We start from the raw sequence: 19,339 nt of genomic DNA, 5'->3' as shown, positions 1-19,339 counted from the left end.
AGTTGGGAGAGTACAATAGAACAATATTACAGACTCATTCCCTGCCTACAATGAGCTTACGGTCTAGAGGCGTAGATGAGCATTAATATAAATCAGTAAATTATGGATATGTACACAAGTGCTGTGGGGCTGTGGGGTGTGGGGGCATGTAGTGTATAGGGATTTGTTCCCCTAAAGCACTTCGATACTCACCCTAGCCCCTCAGTACTTATGTAAATATTCTTATATTCTATTATTTCCCTTGTCCATAATCTATTTTAATGTCTGTCTTCTCCTGTAGACTGTAAACCCCTTGTAGGCAAGTATCACCCCTACCAACTCTGTTCTAGTGTGCTTTCCCAAGCACTTAGTACAGTGCTGTGCACACAGTAAGCACTCAGTAAATATCACTGATTGATTGATTTAGTCCCTGGGGCCTCCCTGTCCTTGGCTGGTCATATCCTGTTGGAGACAAATAAAGTAGAAAGATATTTTGCCTGAGGTATAGCTGATTATAGGCTGGAAGTGGTTTCCATCAAGGGGGTTTCCCTTTCCCATTTCTTCACCCTACAAATGTAGAACAGTTTCCCTCATAGGTCATATTAGAACCTGCGCTCTCCTAACAATCAATTTTTTAAAATTCTGTTCTGTCTGTTGTCAGAGATATGCTTTTGTTTTTGTTGGATCTTAAGTGAAGTTTTTTTTTTTAGCCTAAACTACTTCTTATTGATATTAGAAATATACACTGTTGCCCATACTTCTTCAGGCATTATTATTAGAATTCTCAAAGTTCTGAAGCCACTGACATGATACTGAGAAGCAGCCTGGCCTATTGGATAGAGCACGGGCCTGGGAATAAAAAGGGCCTCGGTTTTAATCTCGGCTCCTCCACTTGTCTGCCTTGTGACCTTGGGCAAGTCATTTCACTTCTCTGTGCATCAGTTACCTCATCCGTTAAATGGGGATTAAGATTGTGAGCCTCATTTGGAACAGGGACTGTGTCCAACCTGATTGGCTTGTGTCTACCCCAGCACTTAGAACAGTGCCTGGCAAATAGTAAACAAATACCACAAAAAAAAAATCAACCGATCAATCAGTAGTATTTATTGACTACATACTCTGTGCAAGAGCACTGTACTAAGCATTTGGAATAGTAAAATAAGGTTAGTAGAAATGATCCCTGCCTTGGAGGAAATTTTTATATAGCAGGGGAGACAGAACCCAAAAAAAATTACAAGTAGGGGAAGCAACAGAGTTTAAAATGTCAGCTGTGTGACTTTGGGCAAGTCACTTAACTTCTCTGGGCCTCAGTTACCTCATCTGTAAAATGGGGATTAAGATTGTGAGCCCCACGTGGGACAACCTGATCACCTTGTATCCCCTAGTGCTTAGAACAGTGCTTTGCACATAGTAAGCACTTAACAAATACTATTATTATTATAATTATTAAAATCTGCATATGTGTTGTGAGTGTCAGGGGAATGGGGTAAATACCAAATGGTAACGACATGAGGACTTGTGTGTAGGCAACATAGATGTGTTTAAGAAGAACAGTGCTTTGCACATAGTAACCGCTTAATAAATGCTATAAAAAAGTAGTAGGTGTGGGAAGAGAAGAGATGAATTAGGGAAGGCCTCCTGGAAGAGGAATAATTTCAGAAGGGCTTTGACGGTGGGAAGGCGGGTGGTTTGGCAGTTATGAAGAGGCAGGGAAGGCAGGGATGAAGTTCCGGGAAGGAGGGAAGGTGAGAGCAAGAGGTCGGCCAAGACAGAGCGGAGGGTGGAGGCAAGGGTTGTGCAAATTGACATTAGAGGAGTGGAGCATGCGTTGGGAGAAGAGCAAAGGTGTGGGGGAAGAGTTGACTGCATGCAGTAACCTCCTACCATTAAACCTCCTACCATTACTTTTTCCCCCCTTTTGGGTAGGGGCAACTTAATGCTCCCTGGTTCCCATGCTCTAGGGATCGGATGCTGTTCAGTCAGTCAATCAGTGGTATTTATTGAGCACTTACTATTTGCAGAGCCCTGTACTAAGCACTTGAGAGAGCACAATATAATAGAGGTAAGTAGACACGATCCCTGCTCACAAGGAGCTTACAGTCTAGAGGGGGAGACAGGCATTAAAATCAAGAACAGATAGATTTGTCGATAAATAGATTTGATAGTACTCGGGGATGGGGTGACAATTAAAGTGCTAAAGGGGTACAGATTTAAGTGCATAAGCAACACAGAAGGGAAAGCAAATACGGGAAGAGTTCCATCCCGTCACCTCTCACCTCATGGCTTTTCCCCTTCTCAGGGCACTCGAAATAGTAGAGCTGGACAGGTATTGCTCCTGCTATAGAACTCTCCTGCTGTGTCCAAGCACTTTATGGGGAAAACTAGCCCATACCATTTTCCCCAGTGCTTTGTAAAATTGTGCTAATCCAGGGTGATTTAAGCAGCACCATATAAGGCCTCGCCGTATTTCCAGCCCCCAGGGTGGCCCTGTTTATAGCTCTCATAGGCTGGGACATGTGTCATTAACAGTAGAGATGTGGGTATGGACCAGTCAAATCCACATAGTGCATCCAGTGGCCCTTCTGACTGAAGAAAAAATGAGAGGCTTTAGAATGGAGTAAGAACCTCTGGGAGATTGCACTTTGTGTTTTGTTAATGGGAGAGAGGGAGAGATGGATAGATAGAGAGAGAGACTGGCCCCTCTGCCTCCCACCCCCAGCTCAGAAATCCCCAAGGGGTGTGCAGTTTGAGGAGGCAGAGGGTCTTTATAATCTTGTTCCTGGAGTCCCTTGCCCGGAAATGTCTTCATCCAGTCTCAGGACAAGATAGAGAATTCCCACAGATCCCTGCCATTACAGAGAACGGGACAGAGACTCTGGAAACTGGGAATGCAGTTGGTTGTCCTTGCCCGTATGGGAGAAAATCACATGTCTCCGACCTAACGTTTTCAGTCAGTAGGGGAGGGCTGAGTTTTTTTCGAAAAGGAAAGTTCCTCCTTCATCAAGGGGGCATGCCTTGGTTCCAGCAGGGAGAGAAGAGGACCATGCTGCGGGGTTGGGAGGTCCAAGGAGAACCTGTGTCAGGAGAGCTCTCCTGCCATGCCAGAGATCATCTCCCCCATCTGCCCCCAGGCCACCAACTGTATGACCAATAACTAGAGGCTGAAGAGTTCAAACCCTTCACACCTAATTTCCCGTTTCTCCTCTACACTGGTCTCCTAGTGCTAGGACCCTCTGTGGTGGATTAGCTGCCGACATCATGAAGATGCAATAGAGTATTCTCACTATGTAGCCTGCCTCAGGGAAGCCCGTAGATTGAAAAAAACAGATGTGATGGGCTGATAAGAATTCTGTACTATCTGCAAGGATGGCTTCATTTCTTTAGAGCCTGGAAATTTTGAGGCTTAGTTGGGCCTGACCTTCAACCCTGTAGTTGTGACAAAAGGCAGCTTAAGGTTGTCTTGTGCAGCGATCAGCATCACAGCCCCTAGGTTGTGGCTGATAATTCAGAAAGTAGCCACTGGATGGCTTCAGTGTCCGAGTAATTGAACACCACTGATTAGGCCAAGCAGTACTGCCGCGTCAGTACGTTTTTTTACAAAGTGTCTGCTCCCGAGGCAGCTGTTTCTTCCTCACCCTCTGTGTCTGGGGTGGTGGTCGTGGTGATGTGGGAGGAGGGTCCTCTAGCCTTTGAAGGAGTAAGGGGAAGGGTGTGGGTGTGTAGAAGCCTCTCTCCAGCAGCCCAGACAGATGTGTGTTTGCAGGAATCTTTCTCCTGCCTGCCACCTGCCACGTGGGTGGTTTGCTAATGGCACCTATAGTTTCCTGGGAAGACCTAGTATGAAGGTAGTGCTGGCCCTGGAAGGAACAACCCTCCTTCAGATGCTCATCCCTTTTAGCTGGATTTCTTTTCCCTGCATACCTCACCCCACACGTGCTGCTGTTGGTCTAGGAAGGGGCCGGTGGGCCATGTTGTTGAGTTGGGGGAGAAACAATTTGGGTAGAACAAGGCTGAACCCCTCAGAGAATCCCCGAATGGTGTAGTGGATAGAGCATGGGCCTCGGTGTCAGAAGGTCATGGGTTCTAATCCCAGTTCTGCCACTTGTCTTCTGTGTGACCTTGGGCAAGCCACTTTACTTCTCTGTACCTCAGTTACCTCATCTGTCAAATGGGGATTAAGACAGTGAGCCCCACATGGGACATCCTGATTACCGTGTATCTACCCCAGTGCTTAGGACAGTGCTTGGCACATCGTAAGCACTTAACAAGTACCATAAAAAAACTGTAATGGATTCCTTGAATGGCTGAGTCATGGGACACATTTTCCCATAGTGTGAGCCCCCTGTGGGACAGGGACTGTGTCCAACCTGCTTATCTTGTCTCTACTCCAGCACTTAGTACAGTGCTGGGCACATGACAAATACCACAATTATAGACTGGCACATAATAAATTGAGATATGTCCCAAAACCTCTGGGAAAAAATGAAGTTCCTTTATGTGCTATGTATGGCTTCATTGAGCTTAACTTCTTCACTTCTCTCTGTCTCAGTGTGCTCATCTGTAAAATGGGGATTCAATATTGTTATTCCTCCCACTTAGGTGTGAGTCCCATGTGGGAGAGGGACTGTGTGTGGCCTGATTGTCTTGTATCTACCCCTGCGCTTAGTATCGTGCTTGGCACATAGTAAACACCTGACAAATATCTCGGTAATTACTACGCCTCACTAAACTATTGTTTAATCTTTGTAAAAGTAATTCAAAGCATAACATCACCACATTAACCATATGAGGAATTATAATGTAATCATTCAGTCAGCCAATGGTATTTATTGAGCACTTACTACATGCAGAGCACTGTACTCAGGGTTTGGGAAGGTATAGTACAATAGAGGCGGTAAACATGATCTCTGTCATCAAAGATCTTATCTACTGGGGGAGACAGACAATGAAATTAATGAACCGGGAAATAGTAGAATGTAAGGATATGTGCATAAGTGCAGTGGGGCTGAAGGTAGTGTGAAAATCAAGTGCTTAAGGGATCCAGATCTGAGTGCACAGGTGATAATAATTAATAATTGTGGTACTTATTAAGTACTTACTATGTGCCAAGCACTGTTCTAAATGCTGGGGTAAATATGCTAGTCAGGCTGGACACAGTCTCTGTCCCTCATGGGACTCACAGGCTAAGTAGGAGGGATTATGTTGCCAATTTGTACTTCCCAAGCGCTTAGTACAGTGCTCAGCACCCAGTAAGTGCTCAATAAATACGATTGAATGAATGAATGATTAGGATTTAATGTCCATTTTACAGAACTGAGGCCCAGGGAAGTTAAGTGACTTGCCCATGGTCACAGGGCCATGGCAGAGGTAGGATTAGAACCCAGGTCTCCCAGGACCATACTCTTTCCACTAGGCCGTGCTGGTGCTTGGGATGGTGATGCTGAGGGGAGGTCAGGTAGGGGAATTGAGGGCTTAGTTAGTATCATTATAAAATGAATATGAAATGTGCACCTATACTTTTCAATAAGTGTTTTCATAGAAGCAGCATGGCCCAGTGGAAAGAGAATGGGCCTGCAAGTCCGAGAACCTGGATTCTAATCTCAGCTCAGCCAATTGCTTTGTTTTTAAATGGTATTTGTTAAGAACTTACGTGCCAGGCACTGTACTAAGCTCTGGGATAGATACAAGATAATCAGCTTGGTCTCAGTCCATATCCCACAGTCTTAATCCTCATTCTACAGATGAGGGAACTGAGGCACAGAGAAGTAAAGTGACTTGCCCAAGGTCACACAGCAGACATGTGGCAGAGCTGAGATTAGAACCCAGGTCTTTTTGACTTCCAGGCCTGTATTTTATCCACTAAGCCATGCTGCTGCATGCTGTGTAACCTTGGCAAGCCACTCAACATCTCTGTGCCTCAGTTTCCTTAACTGTAAAATGGGAATTAAATACCTCTTCTCCCTCCCACTTACACTGTGATCCCCAAGTGGGATGGGCAATGTTTCCAAACTGATTAATTTGGATCTTCCCCAGGGCTTAGAACTGTGCTTGACATATGTTAAATACTTAACAATGCCATAATAACAATAATAATAATAATCCTAGTAAAATTAAGAATCTTTGCAAGCAACATAGAGGTTGACCCATTGGCTTGTTGAGGTGTCAAACATTATTGGCTCTGTCCCCTGGTTGTAAGTATCATGGATGGCTATTATCTGGGGTAAGGTATACAATCTTCCCGACTCTATGTCCAGGTTTTTTTACTCATTTGGGTGGCTGCAACCTGTGGTATGTCCAGGGGTTAGAAATCCAATCAATTTTAGTTGTTATTGTCCTGGGAAAACATCCTTGAGGAGAGTCCTGCTCTGTGGTTTAGGAGTCCTCTGTGGTGTTCAACCCGCTCTGCCAGAAGCTTTCTCCAGACCGTCCTGGAATAAGACAAGGCAGAGGCTTTTGAGCCTACCCTCTGTTCATCTCTGAGGTAAACACTGGTTGTATAGTCTCTAGTTTGGGACGAATGGTTCAGATAGGGACCATTCTCCTAGAGACGGGAATGGTTAGACTTGGTAACCTCTGGAGGGCCCTCTGAGTCAACCACTCTGAGGTGGAGAATTAACCAGAGGTCAGTGGGTGAATAAAATAATAATAATAATGATAATGGTGGCATCTGTTAAGCACTTACTATGTGCAAAGCACTGTTCTAAGCACTGGGGAGGTTACAAGGTAATCAGGTTGTCCCACATGGGGCTCACAGTCTTAATCCCCATTTTCCAGATGAGGGAACCGAGACCCAGAGAAGTGAAGTGACTTGCCCAAAGTCACACAGCTGACAAGTGGCGGAGCTGGGATTTGAACCCATGACCTCTGACTCCAAAGCCCGGCCTCTTTCCATTGAGCCACGCTGCTTCTCAATGGAAGCTTGCCCAGCAGCCTGTCCCTCCGGCAAGGGAACGGTCCTCCAGGAATCTGCCTAGGCCTGGGTCTTTCCCACTGGTGGTCGAGTCCTTCTTTTCTGGGGTCTCTAGGGCTAATCTGGGCTTTGTTCTGAGGCAGTGTTGGGGCATTGAGGCTTTGGAAGAGACCTAAGAAAGACTGGGGAAGGAGGAAGGGGTGCCGTGACCTCGCATTAGGTTTGTGGGTGAGGAGCGGGGAACTAGGCAGATCCCAACTTTCAGAGACGAATTTTTTCTTCAGACCTGGCACAGCGGGTATTTGAATAACTTCCCTTTCCAGAGCTAGTAGCCACTAAGCCAAGGCCAATACAAACTGGGGCGAGCCTTCAGCACCCAGCATGGGGCACACGTAACCTCTTGGCTCAGCCAAGATCGTGGCCGAGAGCAGCCAGCCTGGATCCTTATTTGGGGTGTTAGGTCGGTGGGTGGGAAAAGGAGAGAAAGGGAAAGGATCAGTGCCTCCCTCGGGCTAGATATGGCTGAGATCTGGGTGGTATTACTGAGTAACAAGTTCGTACTTTGGCAGCAGCCATTTGTACCGGCTAGGTTCTTCCATCCTCAGACAGGAACTTTCAAGCCCATTTTAAAGATGGGGAAGGTGAGGCCCAGAGAGCCGAAGGGTTTTCCCGGGCAATATGACACCATCATAGCGGGCTTGTTCTGGGACCCAAGTCTCCCATTTATCAGCCCGGTGCTCTGCCTCCGGGTCAAAAGTTTCTGTGCTTTAGTTAGCACAGCATCATGGTGTGGTCCAGGAAACATCTCACCCACAAAATAGTCATCAGCTAGACTGCAAGCTTGTTATGGCCTGGGAACGTGTCCCTAATTCTGTCTTCTTGTACTCTCCCAAGTGCTCTGCACACAGTAAGTACTCAATAAACACCATTGATTGATTGATTACCTGGAGCCCGCGCCATCTCTATTTGTGCCCTAGTGAAGCAGGGCCTAAGGCGGGAGCATCAAGCGCCTGAGAAGGACAGTGGCTGGACTTTAGGTTAGGTTTTCAATCATTTTTCAAAATATTAGGGAAGTGGCATGGAAAGAGCACAAGCCTGGGAGTCAGAGAACCTGGGTTCTAATCCCAGTCTGTCACTTGCCTGTGGTACTTCTCTTGACTTCAGTTTCCTCATCAGTTCAATATCTGTTCCCACTCCCATTTAGGCTCCGAGTCCCAAGTGAAACAGAGATTATGTTTGATTCGACGAACTTGTATTCATTCAATCGTATTTATTGAGCGCTTACTGTGTGCAGAGCACTGTATTAAGCGCTTGCGAAGTACAAGTTGATCTAACAACTTCTTAATGCCTCAGTTTCCTCGGTCGTAAAATGGAGATTCAGTACTTGTTCTCCCTCCTCCTTAGACTACAAGCCTCTTGTGGGACTGGGTCTGACCTGATTATTTTGGAATAATTATAATAATTTATAAATGTGGTATTAAGGGCTTACGATGCGCCAAGCACCATAAATACAAGATAATCAGGACCCATAGCAGGTACATGGTGGAGCTGGGTTTAGAACTCAGGTCTTCTGACTCTCAAGCCTGTACTTTCTCCAGTAGGCCAAACTACTTCTACCCCAGAATTTAGCACAGTGCTTGGCACATAGTTATCGCTTAAATGGTACAATTATCGTTATCGGTATTCTGAGCACCTTGGGGTCAGAGGATGTTGGCAATTTGTTTTTCTGTTATTCACAACCCAGAAGTCACCCTTCCCCTGAGGGTTGCATCTTCCCACTCAGCGAGCCTGCAGTGGTGACAGTGTGGGAGTGGGAGGGTCAGCCGCAGTAATGCAGGTACTGGGTCTGCTTCAAGAACAATGTCTCATTTCCCACTCCACTGTCATGTATGTCCTTGTGAGGGTTGATTGTATTGGCCGAGTTGGTGTGTATTTTCATGATCACCAGTCCCAAGCAGGTTGACCTCAGTGTCTCTCTGGAAGGCGAGCACGGTAATGGTCTCCACTCCAACCCACTGTCCTTTGCTGCCCGGCGGTTTGTTTCTTTAATCAGTGGCACGTAATCTAGGCAGCGTAAAGTAATCCAGATGGACTGGGTTGTTAGGTGCAATCAGCAGAAAAACACAGACACACACCACACACACATACAAACACATGCTGCTCTGCTGGGAAGAGAGAGCTACTGACCGAAAATGTCATCTTTTATTTTGAGTCCGGCTGCCATGTACCTAGATCTCACTCCTCAGGCCAGTTTAATTAGTAACCACTGAGCATATTATCACACATGTTCCTGTTTTTCTAATAAGCACGGGGTGGTTGCCGGGGGTGGGGTGGACGGTGGTGAAGGAGGGGAGGGGAGGGGAGGTGGGGCGAGGAGAGGGGGAAGAGCTGAGGGAGGGGGAGAAATCAAGTGTGGCTCAGACAATATCACATGACTCAGAGACAGATGAATCCTAGAAAGGGATTCTTCTGTGCTCCTTTAAGCCCATGCTCTCTTTCCTCTCTCTCTCTCTCTCTCTCTCTCTCTCTCTCTCTCTCTCTCTCTCACATTCATGCTCTGTGTATGTGTGTGTGCCTCTCTCTCCCCCTCTGTTTCTCACTCTCTCTACCCCCTCCTCCCTACTCGCTCTGATAGTGCTGAGGTAATTGTAGAAAATCCAACGGCTTCAAAAGTGAAAGAGAACTGAGTTGTCGCGGAGGGGGAACGGCGTGTTCCCAAATGAATGAGCTGGCAGGGAGGTAGGGTGGGAGGAGCTGGGGGGCAGGGCACGTGGGGGCTGGGGAGGGGGCTCCGCTAGCACCGCTGGAGGTGAACGGAGCAGGATCTCTCTTGGGTTGGGGGGTGGTGGCGTGGAGAGAGTGTACCCGGCTCTGCAAAATGCCTGCTACTTTTTCATGAAAACTTCAGCTGGGCTGCCAGGGGCTTGCAGTGCTTTTCGGCGGCAGCGGTGGTGGTGGCTCCGCTGCTCTCTGCAGTTATTTGGTCCGGCTGTTTCCTTTGTCGGGGGGCAGGGAGGGTGGGCATCTTGGGGACTCGGTGACCCTAGGCATGGTGGCTTCCTCACACAGGTATGTGTCCGTCCCGGCATCCAGGGATCTGTCGGTAGTGATGGCCAGGGTGGGCGAATGCCACCCCTTCCTGCAGAAGGTGCTTTTTCTAAATTTCTCTTTTTGATCGAATCCCTTCCCCCTTCTCTCTCCACAGAAAAAGGCCGAAGCTGCCCACAGGATTCTGGAAGGCCTCGGTCCCCAAGTGGAGCTGGTAAGAGGCTGAATCTCTCCCTCTGGGGATCTGGAGGGAAGTGGGGCTTGGGAGAGCTGTGTGGGAGGGAGAGAGAGAAAGAAAAAGAATGTGTGTGTGTGTTTGTGTACAGAGTGAAAGGAGGAAGTGTTGTTATGGCAAGAACGCCTCTCTGGCTTCTGACCAAGTCAGGAAGCAAACTAGATAAGGGGAATATTAGTGTGTCTGAAGAAAAGGACTTGGAGGGGAAAGAGGTGGAAGACAGGGGTGTGTGTGTGTGTGTAGTTGGCTATCTCAACTACAAGTGCTTAGTACAGTCAGGCGCTTAATACAGTGCTGTGCACACAGTAAGCGCTCAATAAACACAATTGAATGAATGAATGTGTCGGGACTGTTTTAATTAACCCTTATTAAGCTAAGACTCCAGGTTCTGAGCAGTGAGAGAAGGAGAGGCCCCAGTGCTCGGCACATGAAATCTAGTGCCATGTGACTGGGTTAGCTGCTAGGGACACATATTAGTAATCTCGGCCCTTCTTCCTCTGGTCCCGCTACTACTTGTGTAGGCGCCCTTTGGGGCCGGGGTCGGCGCGGGGGACTGGTGTCCCAGAGAAACCCCTGTGCTGGGGGTGGGCTGCTGGGATGGTGGTAACTCTCCAGGAATCGGGGCTGGAGCCCTTCGAGGGAACCAAACTGGGGGAGGACACAGTGGTGTTGCTGAGGGTGAACTTGAGGTGTTAAAGATAGGACTGCCTTAAGAGCTAGAAGTGTAGGTGGTGATAAGGAAAGTAGAGGAGTACTGCTAACTAGCGGGAGAGCGTGTGGGTGAGGATGTGTGAATGTGTGTGCAGCAGCAGCAAATGAAATGCAATGCTCAGTTGTCGGCTCCCGATTTTAATTCCTCTAAGTGATGAGAGTTAGCCGCCCTCCTGTTTTAATTGTTTTATTGATTGCTATAAAATCTCAGCTCCCACGTCAGCCCCGGCCCTTCTTTGGCAGATGGAAGTGGCCGTGGGATTACCGCATGAGCTGTTCTGGAAAAACGGCTCATCGGAGGGCAGTGTGTCTGAAATGCCGCTGCTGTTGGAAAGTGGCCTTCTCCTGCTCTGTAACAGGAGGAAAGACAGCAGAGCCTGGTACCCTGGCCCGTTATTTGGAAGGCTCAAGGCCAGTTTTGGGAAGCTTTCCTGAGGAGGAGGAACTTCCTCATCCTTAGGTCGAGCGTAGTGCCAGTGCTGGGGGCGGGTGGGGTGAGTAAGGAGGCGGACAGGCTGAGAGACATCCTTGGTTTCTCCGCCAGTTGGATTCTCCTTCCAAGACCCAGAAAGCTGGAAGTGCTTTCCTTGCCTGGCAGCATCCAGGTGTCTGGGCTTCCAGCCCAGCCAGTTTCCCACTCTCCCACCGGCTCACCGGTTAGCCTCCCACCCACTGCTGTGGACCACTTGGAGCTTCGGTCTCCCCTCCCCACCCCAAGCAATGGGGCGAGGCGAATGCCCCAACTAGCAGGGTCTAATGGAAGGCGGCGTGCAGGCCCAAAAGGAATCCAATCTCATTCTGCCCCTCTTCTCTCCTTGGATCCTGGCAGCGAGGAACTCTTGTGTTCTCTTAGCTGAGCCACCTCTGGACCCTCTAGACTGTAAGCTCATTGTGGGCAGAGAATGTAGCTGTTATATTGTTGGACCCTCCCAAGCGCTTAGTATAGTGCTCTGCACACAGTAAGCGCTCAATAAATACGATTGATTGATTGATCAATTGACCCAGTCTGGACTCTGCCCTGGGCCAATAGGTCTGTTGAACTTCTCCTTCTGAAGTTCAAGACCAGGTGACCTCCTTAAAATAGTTGGAGGCCGATGTGCTGTGTGCCTGTCTGCCAGTATGTGTTCATTAGTCCATGAGGGATGGGTCAGGCTTTAGGTGGGGGCACGGTGATATGTGGGCTGATTGATGTCTCAGGAGATCCTCGGATGTGTGTCTCAGAGAGGCTGACCACAGATAGTTCTGACCCTGCTATACACACATACACACACTCACACAGTCTCCCCCCCCCCCCCCGCCATTTTTCCCTACCTGCTTTTCGGCAAGCTCTGGTCCCCCCAAGCTCAATCCCTGCCTCTTGAACTGCCCAGCTTGGGGGGTAGTGGGGAGGAGGCACTTTCCAAGTGCTTAGTACAGGGCTCTGCACACAGTAAGCGCTCAATAAATAATAATAACAATGATGGCATTTGTTAAGTGCTGGGGGATACAAGATAATCAGGTTATCCCACATGGGGCTCACAGTCTTAATCCCCATTTTACAGTTGAGGTAACTGAGGCACAGAAAAGTGAAGTGACTTGCCCAAAGTCACACAGCTGACAATATAATTGAATGAATGTGGTCAGCCCTCGGGAGGGGATCAGATGTCCTCAAGGTGGTGTCTCTCCCCTGCTGTCCTTGAGGCAGCAGCAGGAGGCATTGGGTGCTCCCATGGACGTTGACTTCTGGCCCAGGGGCCTTTCCCCAGCTTCAGTCTCCCAACCTACCCTGACCCAGAAGCATCAGAGCCATCCCCGACCTTTCTTTCTTCACTGGGCCTTCCCAGAGGAGCTTTTGCAGCCGTTGGTGGCAAGCTACCTCTCTGCCTTTGATGTGGCAGGCTGTTCTCGCCTATCAGGAGGACTGGTATGATTCATGGCCAGAATGGCCGGTCAGAAGAGTTCACACCTCTCTGAAGGCTCTGAGTCAGGCACCCTTCTTGTGGCTATTAGTCACTCCCTGTATGTGACTGACGAGGAGGGGGGGCTAGCTGACATCTTCAGGGGGTCATGTGCTCCTCTTCAGCTCGCTGTGGCGGGAGGCCCCCTTTCATTCAGAATGGCCGCTTTGGCCTTTGTCAGACAAAATGGTGCCAGGTCAAATCCAGCTGCAGATGACGTAGCAGTCCCGTCTCGTGAGCCCCAAGAAGAAGAGGAGCCGCCAAGCGTAACGACCTTTGGTTTCTGGAGAGGCTGGGGCCTCTTGTGGCTTGGGTTTTGGCTCCTTGTGCCCGTTTTTGAAAGCCGGAGAGCAAGGACAGGAAGAGTGGGGAGAAATGAGAGAGAAGTCTGGGGAAGGGGGAAGCCTGGGGAGGGTGGGAAGGAGACCTCCCCCCATGCCCAGCTCTTCCTGTGAACTGCTGTGGTGAAAGTGACACAATAAACCTGCAACTTTCTGAACCCAGGAGCAAGGCCTGGGACACAGAAAGTGAAACTGCCAGCAGAACTGCATGGGGAGCAGGGAGGGGCTGGGAGACAGGACAGCCCAGCGCAGATCGCAACCCACCAGCCAAGGGTGGAAACACAGTCTCACCCTGTAAATTGACTTTCCACTTGAGCAACCCAGAGCGCGGTCTCTGGGGGAGGGGGAAGAGCGGTAAGAAACCGCTTCGGCCGCATGGGCTGCCCGGGAGGTCTGGAAGGAGCTTCTGCGGGGCGGCCGTGGGTAAGCAGTTCCCTCTACTGTGTCTCTTATAGATTTTTTTTTTAAGTCATTTGATTTCCTTCCTCCTCAGCAGCATTATTTTAAGAACTCGGTGTCACTGGAGGGTTCAGTGAAATGATCTCTGGGGCCCCATTTATTATCAGCCTAGTCTACTCAGTTTCACAGCCCTTAGACAATCACTGGGAAGTTTTCCTGAAAATAGCACCAAACCCCACAAGTCCACCCCTGGTCCCCCATCCCTTCTCCACCTGTTTTGGGTTAGAAATCAGGCATCTCTCCTGGAACGGATGCAGAACAGAAGCTTCACCTTGGCTCTGGACACCCCAGTGGCCAGGCAGTGGCCAGAGGGCCGATGTCAGGCACGGAGGCTGATTTGGGCCTGCACGTCTCTCTCGGAAGTCCAAAACTGCAAACGTCTAGTACTGGATCCTCCAGATAGGAATGAGAGCCGCCGCAGTCCCACCTGGAGACAGAGGAGTGGGTTACATGATCCCTTAAAGCTTCTTCGGGCTCAAGGAGTCTGATTCCTTTCCCCCATGCATTTTTCCCCAACGCCTGCCAAGACAAGGTACCAGATCAGAGATGCTGCCTGATTTACGTCCAGCCCGATGAGGCGACCTCAATTGTTTATTCCTGGCCCCGCAATTTCTGATGATTGAAACCAAGACCAAATTGTGAATTGACAAGTAGTTAAAAATAGTGCTTTCTGGAGTCATAGGGCCACGTTCTTCTGAGCTCAGAGTAGTTTCTTAAAAGCCTCCTGAGGCAGGTCCTGCCCAGCCCCCTGGGGAAGGAAGAACTGAGGCCTTTTTCCAAGTGAAGGCATTCGAGTTCCAGAGGAGGGGAGTGACTTGCCGAGGGGGATGCTGAGATGCCAAGAGCCAGGCCAGGACAGGAAAGAGGACCGGTTCCATTGATTTCCCTTGAGGATATGGCTCGCATTTCCTAGTCGTATGAGTTACTGGAGAGATTGGGGTTGCTCATTTATGTGATTCAAAGATAGCAGAATTGGGTCGCAGCCCATTTCCCTGCTTGAGAAGATCCCTTTCTGAAAGAGCCCGAGCTTGGGAAATTGAGGTCGTGGGTTCTAATATTGGCTCCGCCTCTTGTCAGCTGTGTGACTTTGGGCAAGTCACTTAACATCTCTGTGCCTCAGTTCCCTCATCTGTAAAATGGGGATTAAGACTGCGAGCCCCACGTGGGACAACCTGATTACCTTGTATCTACCCGAGCACTTAGAACAGTGCTTGGCACATAGTAAGTGCGTAACAAATACCATAATTATTATCAATTATTACTATTACTGTCTTCCTGGCCCCCTGAATCTGGTGCTGGATTGGAGGCCAGGATTGGAGTTTGAAGAGCCTGTTGGGTCTGAAGCTTTGATAGAAGAGCATGGGGAAAAAAGAGTGGTCGGGTGAGAGTGGTAGAGTGGTCCCGATGCATCTTACGAGGACCCTGTTTCTCTAGCATGCTCTGAGGTGATGAGTGGAAGCAGGCTCCACATCCATGGTCCCGTGGCCCAGAGAGATCTTGAAAATTTACGAGTCCTGTCTACCTTTCCCCAAGCAGCACTATACTCATTCATTCAATTGTATTGAGCGCTTCCTGTGTGTAGAGCACTGTACTAAGCATACACTTAAACCAGCCCAGTCGGGCTCTACCTTTTAAAGCTCACCAAGGAACTTGACTCCTCCGTAATCCATCTGAGTTTTTAATAGCTCTCTCTTGGCCAGGAAGTTCTTCCTTATCTCTGACTGCATTTCTTCCTGCTGTAGTCTGGCCCTCACAGAGGTTGGACAGAAGTCACCGCTCCCTCAATAATCCTTTGGCAGGCCTGGAATCAATTTTGCCCTTGGGGTCAGGAGACTGTTAGCTCTCTGAGCAACTACAGGTGGGCTCTTTACCTCTTGCCAATCAGTAAACCTCAAAGCTTTGAGTGGCCTGTGTCCCCTTCCTTCCTGGAGCAGTGTTCTAGCTTGTAGGTTGTTCTAGCTTGGCAAGACAGCATGGACTAGTGGAAAGAGAACCGACTTGGGAGTTAGAGGACCTGAGTTCTAATTCTGGCTCCACCATGTACCTTCTGTGAGGCCTTGGGCAAGTCACTGAACTTCTCTGTGCCTCTTAGACTGTGAGCTCAGTGTAAGACCTGATTAATCAGTCAGTCATATTTATCGAGCAGTTACTGTGTGCAGGGCACTGTACTAAGCATTTGGGAGAGTACAACACTACAATATAAAAGACATATTCCCTGCCCACAATAAGCTTACAATCTAGTATCTTGTATCTACCCCAGCATTTAGTACAGTGCTTGGTACATAGTAAGCGCTGAACAAATACCACAATTTTTGTATCTGCGTATCAGAGGGATTGGTTCCAACCCAGTAGAGACACTTTATCAGCCTAGCAGGGAGAAGGAGGTGACGCACCACATAAAAACACTTCCAGACTCTTGAGTTTCAGAATCAAGTCGAAAGAGAGATTTACCACTGAGGATGCATCTGAGCTAAAAGGTGGAAGAAATGATCAGTGGCTTTAAGCAAAGCAGGCCTTTCTCACTGGCTTAATATGGAGCATGGTTCCGTGCAATCCCTTCAGCGGCCCCGACCACACCCTCAGACCAGGAGATGACCCCAGGTAACCTCTGCCAAGCTGCCCTGGGAATCTTTTGGCTTCAGCTGGTGACTGTCTCATGAAGAGGCCTGATTTTACAGCTCAGTTTCTGCCATGGTTGGCATTGGCTCTTGAATGGAAGGCAGATGGCTGGGGATGCCATCAAGTTGCTCGGGAGAAGGAAGAGGTGACGTGTATGCGGTGAGACGGCGGAAGAGCCCACAGAATGACCAGCTACACTCTGTGACGGAGACCACATTTCCCACAGGGAGCAAGCAACATAGCCCAGGCCGGACGCTCCACATCTTCAGTCACCTCCGCGGTCCAATTCTCTCCTCCCTGTTCCCCTGGAGCTCCCTTCTTTCACCGCCCAATGCTGCGCTGCAGCTTCTCTGCTCCATGATTTCTGCTGCAGGCAGAGAGTTTGACTGGCACCAACCCGCCAGCTCATCTCTTGGTTCCTCGTTGGTACTGTCACATGCTCGGCTTTAGGTTAAGGCTTTGTAGTTCCAAGAGCAGGAGGAGAGAGACAGCCATTTCCTCTTCTCTTTCACCGTGGCTCTCTCCCTCACTTCCTCCTACCTTGCTTCCTCTTTTGTGGTACCTGCACCCTGCCACTGCTCCAAGCCACTGCCCGACTCGTGTCTGGTGCGGTCCCTGGAGAGAGGCAGAGAGGGAGCTTGGGCCCACCGTCTTGGTCTGGGCTAGTTAGGCCACACGTCCCCCAGAAGGCTTTCTGCCCACCGGGGAGGTGGGAGCCAAACAGTGGGGTTAAGGGTAGGGGTTGCGAGGAATGCCTGCCATCTCCTCCCGCCTCAACCTCCAGTCAGCCCCCCTGGCCAAGCAGGTTTTATTTTTTGTTCTGGGCATCCCTCTGGAAACTCAAAATGTCCTTTCAAAATCCGCCTCCAGTCATCCCCCAAAAGAGGAACCCTCTTCTCCCCCTCCCCCACTCAAATGCAAACATAGGGGGATAAATCATAATAATTGTGGTGTTTAAGTGCTTATTCTGGGCCAAGCACTGAACCACGATCTGGGGCGGATTACTGGATAATCTTGATAAATAACTTGCCGGGAACACCCCTGCTCTTCTCCTTATTCCCAGCCCTTCTGGATCTGTCATACAACAAAGCTCATGTTCACTGTAACAGCCTGTCATCAAAGGTCATACTGAAATTCCAGAAGCACATCGTTCTGTAACTGGTCTGGGAGGACTCCGGCCAAGATCTTGCTAGCAACAGAGGGCAGTGAGATGCCACCATCATTTCCAAGGGCAGCAGAGATCGTGGTTCTGATCCCTCAAAAATTGGAATGGAGATTTTTCCATTTTGACAACTCTTGGTCCTATTGGAGCTGATCTGAAGGACCAGCCACAAGGAAGCTCAGAGATCCTAAGCCCAGGAGCCCAAGGCTTACGTTCACTCATACACTGGGGTCAAGGCCCTGCTCCTGTGCCCCCCTCTGCCCCTCTCCCCCTACTCCAATAGGGGGAATTGTGCAGTTTCTTTAGATTTAAACACTCATGTTGTGGGAACCCCCAAACTTCCCAAGGAGCACTCCCAATACACAGTACAGCTATTCTGGGTTCTTGTGTATTTGGGTTGGTTGAGGGCTACAGGGGCGCAGGGAGGAAGGGCGGCCCGACTTCTAAATTCATCATAGATATTTTGGGGATTTTCCCTGGGGGTACATTTCTTCTCCAGGGATTTCCTTGAGGGGTGATGGTTCCCCGGGGAAAATTCCCAACAATTCACTCTTGATTTAGGAAAATTAGAACGCCTCCTCTCTGCTTCCTCCTCGCAGAGTGCTGGTCCCCCTACTCCCTGACTGACGATCTGTTGATAACTCCTCGTCCTGGTTCAACTTTTCTTTGGAGTGTCCTGGTTTCCCTGGGCTGGAGGTGTGGGTTATTGTCCAGCTCGTGGGGAGTGAGTTTGGCCAAATGGATTGGTCATCTGTGGCTTGGCCTGAGGACTGGCCCTCGTTGGGTGGTAGTTAGTCAAGTGGCCCATCAAGCTATAGGGCAACATTTGGTTTGGCAGTGATTCCTGGAAGTGAGCTCTTGGACACTTCAGGTTGGGTCAGGGTCATGGTGGTTTGACAGTCACCTCTTGCGTCCTTCTCCCCCTGACTGGGGAACCACAGGGAGCTGGGAGTTTAGCTGAACCTGGCTGATGCTGGACATTGTTCCCAAGGATGCCAGCATTGGTGATGACGGAGGTGGGGCTTGAGTTACTCTGAATGGGCAGTGGCTCTGTCTCGTTCCCTGTTCAGGAGCAACTGGTATAGTGATGTCCCTGAGCATAGAGTTGAAAACCAAGTGGCTGGGACCTTGACAGGATCCCAGGCAGATTGCACTGGGGATGAATTGGGGTGGATGAAAAACCCGCTGGCCAGGGCCAACCCCACGAGGTTCTCGGACCCAGGCGGACTAAGGAGGTGCTTCCATTTTGCACGCTGCCTGCTGTACCTCTCGTCTTCTTCTATCTTATGTTAAGGTCGAGGCACATGTTGCCAACCTTCCCTGGCAAACGGTTTATTCTTGTCAAGCTCAGCGGAACTTGACCAACATCCCCGGGGCTCTCCTGGGCTCAGGCTGGCTGGATTCTCCTTAGAAGCAGCAGGGAGGTGGAGACGAGCCGGGCATCGGGTGGGAGGGGTGAGGTGGCATGAGGCATCGGACCTGCGGAGTTCCCCCCAGGCTGACCCCAAAGCGGAGGGGAGCCCGTGCCGATGCAGCCGTGCCTCTGACAGGTTAAAGTTTGTAAATGTCAGGCTCCATCATTTATGTGTTCGTTTTTCTTGTTTATTCCAGCCATTATACAACCAGCCCTCAGATACCAGGCAGTATCATGAAAACATTAAAATGTAAGTATATGGCAATAAAGTATGTTTGAAATGTCAGGTTAAGCATTAACAGGAGGATGCGGCCTGAGTTTCCTCCCCCATCACTTTCCTGTTAATGCCAGGATGTGCATTAAGCGTGCTCGGGGGCTCTCTGTGCATGGTTTCTTGAGGAGAGACCTTAAGCCCAAGTCATCAGACTTTGAGCTTTCTCCTGCAGATCTGGGAACCTTTAACACGGAATGGCTTCAGGGTGGGGCTTGGAAAAGGGAGAGGGAGGAGGTTCAGAAGGAAAATT

The 19,339-nt window shown here is 49.4% G+C and overlaps 1 protein-coding gene across 1 annotated transcript in view; it reads left to right on the top strand.

Annotated features, from left to right (window-relative positions):
- Window positions 1-19,339, top strand: part of NCOR2 (nuclear receptor corepressor 2) — a 443,860-nt gene that overhangs the window by 255,626 nt on the left and 168,895 nt on the right. The window contains exons 7-8 of the mRNA XM_038762437.1: window positions 10,095-10,151; window positions 19,013-19,065. Coding sequence (XP_038618365.1) covers window positions 10,095-10,151; window positions 19,013-19,065 — 110 coding nt within the window. The remainder of the gene's footprint in view (window positions 1-10,094; window positions 10,152-19,012; window positions 19,066-19,339) is intronic.

The sequence above is a fragment of the Tachyglossus aculeatus genome, chromosome 21 (assembly GCF_015852505.1).
Source record: "Tachyglossus aculeatus isolate mTacAcu1 chromosome 21, mTacAcu1.pri, whole genome shotgun sequence".
Classification (NCBI taxonomy): domain Eukaryota; kingdom Metazoa; phylum Chordata; class Mammalia; order Monotremata; family Tachyglossidae; genus Tachyglossus; species Tachyglossus aculeatus.
This window is presented reverse-complemented; position numbering and strand designations above follow the sequence as displayed.